The following is an 8726-nucleotide window of genomic DNA, read 5'->3' as shown; positions in this document are numbered from 1 at the left end:
CTCAATTTCATGGCTTTGCTTACCGTAAGCAGATAACTGATGCTTATATCAAGCTTATTTCACAAGTTAACAAGGAATTTTTGCTTGTGTGTGTGCATACTCCAAGTTACAAGGCATTATTCGCTTACACAGTTAGTGTAAAAATTTGGTGCTTACACAGTAAGCGGGGTGTGGTGAAAGTAAGCGCAGAATTCGACGGTAAGCAGAGCCACGAATTTGGACCCTGTACAAAGCCTAATTCCATAACGCTGGCCACAACTGAAAGATGCACAAATTTACGGCACACAGAATAGACTGTAAATCTAGCAAGTGTTCCAACATTGAGTCCCATTAGAGTTTGTTTCCTTCACACCTCAAAGCAACAAATGGGGGACCCAAGTGGTCCCAAAAATGTTTGAATTCCTTGCGAGACATGCACAGTCTACTTTGACATTTACAAAGCCATGAAAATAAGCCAAGTAAAGATAAGGTACTGATGCACTTCTTTTGTATCTACGTGTTTTTACTAATCTGTTTTGTATTATTACCTACCAGTATAAAAACGGGACAATTGTTTCCACTGCCTTACAGATTGTTGTCATGTTGTCATTTATCTGTGACTAATAAATTTTTCTGGTATTAAATTTCAATGTACCAACACTTCATTTTAGTAGAATCTGACAAAACTATTGTTTTTTATTTAAAACCAATGTAATGGGTCACATTATTGTTAAATTTCATTGTTAGATTTAGTTATGAACTAATACAAATTTTTTTTTAAGTTTAGGAAAAGATGCACATCGAACAAAATTTGCTGAATGATAGTGTAGTTTAAAACGATTCAATGCGACGGTTGGACCATCAAAATAGATCCGTCCGAAGTGACAAAAGAGCAGAAAAAGCCTGCTTCATCTTTTAGATGTGATCTGTATAAAACAAAATCTTGAATTAAAAACACAGAATACAAACCCTGTAAACAAAGGGAGATTTTCATTCCACAACTTGGACGAATTCTGTCCTAGTACTCGTCCTAATACCAAACAAGAAACTAAAATGGTCAAACGCTCCTCTGACCCAACTCGAATCTTCCTGTTGTACATGTAGTACGAAATGCCACAGATTGTGTGCCATCTAATTATAGACAGCAATACTGTGGAAACATGCACACTCAGACCAGGGCCCAATTTAATAGAGCTGCTAAGCACCAAAATTTGCTTAGCATTAAATTTCTGCCTCGATAAAAACTGGATTACCCACAAAATTTTCACATGGTTTTCAGGATGAGCAAACATCAGTTGAATACCAGTAACAAGCAATATGCAACAAATGGAAATTTTGTTGGTAATCCTGTTTTTATCAAGGAAGAAATGTCATGCTAAGCAAATTGTTGTGCTTAGCAGCGCTATGAAATTGAGCCCTGATGCTTTGTTGTTTCTGAATGGGCAAGGGGCACCGAGGCATGTTCTCATTGGTAAAGGGCACCTCTATGAAGAAATGAGAACATTTCAAGGGGCACCAAGTCAATGACATAGGGGCAATTGCCTCTGTGAAGTATCAGGCTTGCACACTTGCGATAGGGCGTCAATTACACATGCTGTGAAGATCAACAAAACCGCTGTAGAAAACGGGCAAAACCCACTATGTTGTCCTGAGCACACAACAAAAACTTGTTTCAGTTGAACCCATGAACGCCATTAAATACGCTACTGGACGGAGGACACTCATTTCAGTTTCATCTTTAAATTTTTGAATATCTGACAGACAAACAGTGTACATACATAATGTGGCATGTCATTGCCAAGCCGTTAAGAGAAACGGATTTAAACTCTGGCGTTTCTGATCAGCAGAGTGTGGGTTCGAGTCCCAGTCTTGACACTTGTGTCTTATAAGCAAGACACTTAACCATAATGCTTCTTCCTTCAGATGGGACAAAAAACCGTTGGTCCTGTGTTGCACACAAAAAATGACCCAGTGCACTTATCGAAAAAGAGAAGGGGTCCGGTGTTCCTGGTTTGATTGGCAGCATACTGCACCACAGCATCTCGTTTTTTTGCAAAAGTCCACAATCACAGCTCATAGCACACAGTATTGATGACACAAGTCTGAACCATAGGTTGCGATCTTTTAAGGGGGTGCGTCAAAGGTCTACAAGAGTACAGTCGTTGGCACTGTGTGGTTACCGTTCATAATCAGGTGAGAAGCATCACCGTTGGATAGACCAAGAGACGTCGTCTCACGATGATGAACAGGATGTCGTGAGTCGTGCATCATCATTACTCTACGGTGGAAGAAAAATAGAGATGAAGAAATTGTTTCGTTCTTGAAGAGGCACAGCAATTTCCTGTAGGAATATTTTATCAAGTACAAGGGCTAAACCAACATTTGTACAAAATGGTGTTGGCTTTAATAGACATTTCAGGCTGCATAATAACAATTTTTCAGATTTTTCCAAGAGCAAAAAATCAGACTTTTAAGTAGGACAAATATTATCATGCCTGCATCTCATGCCGCTAAAAATTTGTTCTTACCTCGCTGATCGTTCCAAGTCACTCTGACTCTTCCTTAGTAGTCCAGGAGCCACTATTTGCCTCATGGGGGTCGTATAACTTTGAGAATCCTTCAGTTTGGACGCCGAGTTCGGTAGACTCTGAGACTTGGCCAAGACGGCTTCAAAACGTTTCTTCCCGCCGACCATACTTGGCATGATGTAGATGTTCTTCAGTCCACTATGCTTGGATTTGGAACCTTTGGGTGGCATGACCGGAGGTAGCTCACGACCTGAAGGAAGTTTAATTGGAGAAATATTATTTCATTTATTGCTTCTGAGTATGGAGCAAACGGCGCTGACTTAATCACTATACTAAAGAAGGACCAAATGGTTTTAGACATGGGAGGAAAACTCAAAAAAACTCCAGAAATCCACTTCAGGGTAAACCCATGTAGTCAGGTAGGGACTGAAAACCCAATCCACATAGTAACCTTGATGGGATTCAAACACGGGGTCCCAGACATGAAAATCGAGGCAAGTCACTACTACACAACCTGTAAAAGTGCCATTGTTTGTGATTGGACCAATGTGAAGAAAACAACTCGAATTGAGAACACTGGAACAGTTGGAAGGTTAAAAGAAGGCAAAGTGGAGTGCTCATGTGTTGAGACAGGGAGGCCTACCCGGCGCAGTATGGTCTGCCTACAGGTCGGCTCGGGTGACAATTGGCCGCTCGGGTGTACAAAACACCTATGGATCCCGCCACAGCAAGCAACAATTGTATAATGTACAGGGTTTGGGTAGCAGCAGTTACCTGAGCCACTGATAGGTAGTGGTGGTTGACCGACGCCATCAAGATCTGGTCTCCTCTGCTCTAACTCTTCTCTCTGTTTCCTCTTCATCTCCTTTGCTTCTTTCCAACTCATTAAGAAAGCCTTCTCAGTCTGGTTGATCTCCTTCCCATCCAAGACAGCTTCAAAGAATAAAAATAATAACTATAACTTTTAGCTTCTTATATAGCGCTTTATCGCACCCCTAGGGATGTATCAAAGCGCTTAGTATTTTTTCCTGCAAGGTATGCGGAAACAAGAAGGAGCTCATTCCCTAAGGAGGTGAATCTTTCTCCATCTTAGCCAAGTTTCAAGAAGAACTTCAAACCTTCTTGTGATTTAGTTGGGAACTTATATTGTTATCTTTCTTTGCATTTATTAGATACCAGTGTGGTTTTTATTTGCAGAATGTCCTAATGAACGTTAATAACAAAAATTGTCTTTGTGTTCCATGTTTTTATCATAGGTCTTTTGTGGCCTTTGTGCCTTTTTTATATAAATATTTAAATGTTAATGTTTGTTATTCAAATACATTTCAGCTTTTTGCTGTGACTTTTGAAATGTTTTTAATAAACCAATAAAATAAAAACAAGTTCATTGGTACTTGCGTAATTTAGGTGTTGGAAAAACAATGTTATAAACTATAACTGTATAAAAAGTTTCAGCAAGTTAAGGAATGATAGCCTGACAGCCAGACTTACCCAGCGACTCATTCATAACAATCACCCTGTCCCTGTACTTTGCCTTTTGACATAGTGGATTCCCCGTGAGGTCCAGCCTCCAAAGGTGTGGCCACCAGGCTAGCACATTGCCGAGCGTCTTCAGGTCTCGTAGCTTGTTGTCCGTGCAGACAAACTGCGTCAGGTTCTGAAGGAGACGCAAGTCGGCAATGTCATCGAGACGGTTTCCGGAAACGTTGAACACCTGCAGACATGACTGGAAAGTTGACAACGCAGAGTTAATTATTGGAAGTATTTATGTTTGGCAAAGAAATAATCCAGGAAAGAGAAGGATAGGTCGTCCAGCATCATCATCGATGAATGACATAAAGAAGAGTACTGGACAGGGTATGGCAGTTTAAGACTGCTATGGGCTTAACACCACCTCTCAACTTGCCCTGTGGGCTACTAAAAACTGCGCAACCTACTTGTTTAGAAGGCTCGTAACAGAATTTGATTCTATTCAGATGTGAATAACACATGTTTTAAAAGTGTTAATATTTTTTTGAGTGTTTGAGTGTAACTTTTTTTTTTTCTACAGCTGGTTTTGATTGCTACCATTAATACATCAGCAAGATACATTTATGACAACTACTGAAACTTAATGTGGGCCAGCTACACCCAGAAATTATTAGCCCGATTTGACTATTTAACAAAAAGCTTAAGAGCAATGCCTGCTTACCGAGAGTGCGGCAAGAGACCGTGGGTCGAATAGAAGCTTTTCACCCTTGGGTATCCTCTGTTGTTCTACATGAAGTTCCGTCAGTTGCTGCAATTTCTCAAAACCTTCAAGAACTGTTATGCAATTACCTCCAAGATACCTGTCAATATAAGAATCAAAATATAAGAATCAAAATTATGGTATGTTTAATTTGCAACGGGATAAAGAATTTGGGTTTATTAAAAAAAGTTGATTGGTAGCCCACACCTTGTAGTGGCTTTCAGGCCTTCTGTGTCTGACGACTTGCATAAAAAAAAAAAATTAAAAAAAAAATGAGGAGTTTGATTTGCTTACAATTTTGAGAGTTTTTGCAGCGGTGATAACAGTTCAATCTGTGAGATGAGATTATTCTGCAGGTACAGATGGGTCAGGTTGGCAGCGAAGCCCAAGTTGGGGACTTTGTTAATACTGTTGTCATAGAGATACAGCACCGAGAGATTCCGACATTGTGAAAGGTCATCCTGTAAAAAAAAGGGAGAAACAGTTAATTTTATTTTACTTTTTTAATTTTGTTTACAATTTAATTTTGGTCAGAGTTGCATTGTGATTGAACTAAGTCCAAGGGTGTGTTTTTAACTTTTAAGTAACCCTTTAAGGTACTGGACGCTATTAATAATTACTCAAAATAATTGTTAGCATAAAAGGTTTACTTGGTAATGAGCAATGGAGAGCTGTTGATAGTATACAACACTGTGAGAAACAGCTTTCTCTGACGTAGCATAGTTTTTTAGTTAGACTCAAGAATTTATATTGTTTTAGTGTTTTCTGAAAAAAAGTAAAGCATTTCATGGAATAATATTACAAGAGAAGTCTTTCACCATTACCTTCTGTAAATATTGTAAATCTGTGATTTTTTATTTTTGTTTTAGTACCGAAAGTGTTCAATGGCTAAGGGAAGGATCAAGGAAAGAGTGGGAAAAGTAGAATCCACTACTATTAATATTATTATCTTTAAAATCATACACGTTATCTTAATACTATCATGTAGTCCATACATTTGAATTCTAAAAGATCTATTAACTTATTGACAAACCCAATACAATGCATTTGATTTGCTACTTTGCCCATTCACTTCTTATGTTACCTAGGAACCAGATTCTTTCCTCAGTCATTTATAACAAACAGCTCACCCAGGTCAATAGAGCCTTTATTTACATAAACTAGAAACACAAACGCAGGTAGACTATAAAACCAGCCTGTATAAAACCTATTGTAAATATCTGCCCTGTATAAATGCGTGTAACAGATCATATTGCACCCGTAACAGATACTATGTACTTGTTCAAACTCCTTTCTACCATCCAATTCCCATCGTATTTTTACTGGCAGCCAGTAACTTTTTCTCTTGTTCTTTCTTGTGGTCTTTTATGATGAACATTTTTTTTTTTGGGGGGGGGGGGATATGCGCTTTTGTAAATTTTACAGTTTTAAGTTTCATAGTGTATATTGTTTACTTCAAGAGCATATAAAGAGGCTGAATTTTTATAAATATTTTTACTGTTTTAGCATGTTCGGCAAAGCAGATTTCCATTTTATGGCCCATTTGGTGTGGTCCAGACACTATTTCACTCCTGACAAACAAAGTTAGCAATGTAACATAAAACTTGTAGAATGTTAAAGCTTGTATGTCGGCATTAAGTCATATCCTTGCCAAACAGCTCTTTCAGAATAAGTGTTTATTTCAAAAACTGTCACTTAGATCATGGAGGAAGGAGTCCGTCCATGCTTTGATTTATAAGTTTTCCCGAAGCAAACAAAGTTTCCATCGGCAGTTGCGTAACTAGGAGGGAGGTGGGGGGTGTGATTAAAAAACAAGCGTGTGTTCCATTGGCAGAGAGGTTTCCTAGTTTGATAAATTGAGAGCCTTTTTGAGTAGGAATTCACTCACAAATCCTAAACACTATCAAATTCAGAAAGAGGTTGGGACTGGAAACTTTCTAACGTTTACTTTAACAGTCTCCAACACTCCATTGTAAGCTTTACTCCATTGTTAGCGGAGGTTTACTCAGATTCAGGTTTCTTACACTTATGTACACAAACTATATACTGTGATGGACAAAACCCGACTGAAAGTGGCATGAATAGAAATGTAAACATTAAATGAATCCATTGTTACTAGATGCTATCGTATAACCTGCTCAATAATTGTGGTAAAAAAAAACAAGGTGTGAAATTAACAGTTGCCTGGTTGCCCGGGGAAACCAAAATATAATCCGGGCAACCCGCTGTTGCCAGGGCCCCAAAGAATTTTCCACATAGACAGTGATAGAGCACAAAACTTGAATAGCGATAGCGGTGGGCAAATTGCTTCAGGAAGCTTCAATCAAAGACCAGAGTGGTGTAGCTGGTTAGTTCAATGTTTTGTTTAAAAACATCCCTGTTTCATTTAAATTATGGACAATTGAAAGATCTTATGGACTAGAGAAAATGACAAGTTTTAACTGGTCCTGCTGGCCAGTCACTAAAGAGGTTAAGGGCAAACCCTGAGGTAGACTTGTGGACAAGTCGTTAAAGTCAGTGATATCGTTCCGACTCTCTCCGCGATTCGTGCGACATTGACGATGTTCTCGCGAGACTGCTGGCCCCAGCAATACTTCTACTTTTTAGTATGCTCACATTGTGTACAAGCAAGAGCAGTGATCTCGCGAAAGCAGTGTTCGATCGCGGAGACTTGAATCATTACCTGACAACCACGACCCGACTATCTTCGTGACAAATCATTCTAAACGCCTTGTCCAAAAGTCTAACCCTGCGGTCAAGACTACTTTACTTACAATTTCATGTATGTTCCTTTCTGCGAATGATAAGTGTGTTAACCTCTTGAGATATTGCGGCACACTCTCTTCTCGTTTCTTCCTCGTGCTACTTGACGCCCTTGCAATCAAATCTATGGTCAGCTTTACCATAATGTCAAACTGGTTTAATCCGGTCCGATCTTGTTGAAACCGGTTTCCATGTGATAAGTCGCATTTGGTTCATCTAGGATTGTTTTAATTTAAAATGCAGGTCTACCCAATTTTTATTTGGCAATGACGTTGTTTTGAGTTGACAACTGGATCTCAATAAGCAGATACGTGTTTCTAATCCCAGGTGTTTCAGTAGATCTCGTCTTTCTAAAAAACAACCAAAATATTGAAATTAAACATAAAAAATAACACTAGTATGTTTTTAACACTAACACTTAACAGATCCATTCAATATCAAATCAAAATCAAAGGCCTCTGCTGCTATTTCGCTTTAATGAATTAATCATATCAATTAAAGCAAATGATAGAAATGAATGGCAATGACAAATGTTGTTGTTTTTTGTAGTTTTTTTACAATTTAATTTATTAATATAAAAATAATAATATAAATAATGTCTGGGGAAAAGTTTCCGTATGGCGGCACCACTTTTTCATTCGATATGAAATAAAACAGTTTCTAATTTACCTCAATGAGATATCCCTTTTTGTAAAAAAGGGTGAACAAATAGTGGCGCCATACGGAAAGTTATCCAGTGCCTGGGAAATGTCTGCGCTGCTGAGGAAATTGACTTTATCAGTTCAAGGAAAGTGACGCAGTGCAGGATTATTTTATGGGAGATTCATTCTCAGGTAAACATGGTAAAACAAAACAATCATAGTTGATGTTTGATTTGAAACCATTTCTCTACCTCCATCATCATGACCATGATTGATGGATGATGGTTTGTTAAATTAAAATAAAAAATAAAATAAATAAATAACCGGTTAAAAACAAATATCAACAAATATCAACTTGAACGAACAACTTGTAACTTGTATTATATTGTTCGTTGACAACTAAATGAGTAAACACAGAAAATTAGCAAAATGTTTCAATCTGTGTAGTATAACATTACATGATTGATTTTAGCTTACCTTTTTGAACTAATTCCATTTAGTAAATTCAGTAATCACACATTATTAACAGACTCATCACTGCTCATAGCTAGCTCCAACTTAGTTGCGATAATCGTAACCCTCCTC

The 8726-nt window shown here is 38.1% G+C and overlaps 1 protein-coding gene across 1 annotated transcript; it reads right to left on the bottom strand.

Annotated features, from left to right (window-relative positions):
• Positions 1–1983: 1983 nt before the first annotated feature.
• On the bottom strand, positions 1984–8700 carry LOC139952750 (protein phosphatase 1 regulatory subunit 42-like). Its single transcript, XM_071951976.1, has 8 exons — positions 8619–8700; positions 7512–7850; positions 5032–5198; positions 4699–4837; positions 3999–4233; positions 3282–3440; positions 2508–2757; positions 1984–2257 (listed from the first exon to the last, which is right to left on the bottom strand). Exons 2-8 carry the CDS (start codon positions 7641–7643, stop codon positions 2125–2127), a joined length of 1215 nt encoding a protein of 404 aa, XP_071808077.1. The 5' UTR covers positions 7644–7850; positions 8619–8700; the 3' UTR covers positions 1984–2124.
• Between the last annotated feature and the right edge of the window lie 26 nt (positions 8701–8726).

Source organism: Asterias amurensis, chromosome 20 (assembly GCF_032118995.1).
Source record: "Asterias amurensis chromosome 20, ASM3211899v1".
NCBI classification, from domain to species: Eukaryota; Metazoa; Echinodermata; class Asteroidea; order Forcipulatida; family Asteriidae; genus Asterias; species Asterias amurensis.
The sequence above is the reverse complement of the archived record's forward strand: the minus strand, read 5'-3'. Positions and strand labels throughout refer to the sequence as shown.

Coding starts and splice junctions, on each gene's coding strand:
- LOC139952750 (XM_071951976.1), bottom strand. CDS start 7,643: ATGGTAAAGCTGACCATAGATTTGATTGCAAGGGCGTCAAGTAGCACG. Junction 5,199..7,511: donor AAAGGAACATACATGAAATT/GTAAGTAAAGTA, acceptor TTTTTTTTACAG/GATGACCTTTCACAATGTCG. Junction 4,234..4,698: donor GGTCTCTTGCCGCACTCTCG/GTAAGCAGGCAT, acceptor TCAACTTTCCAG/TCATGTCTGCAGGTGTTCAA.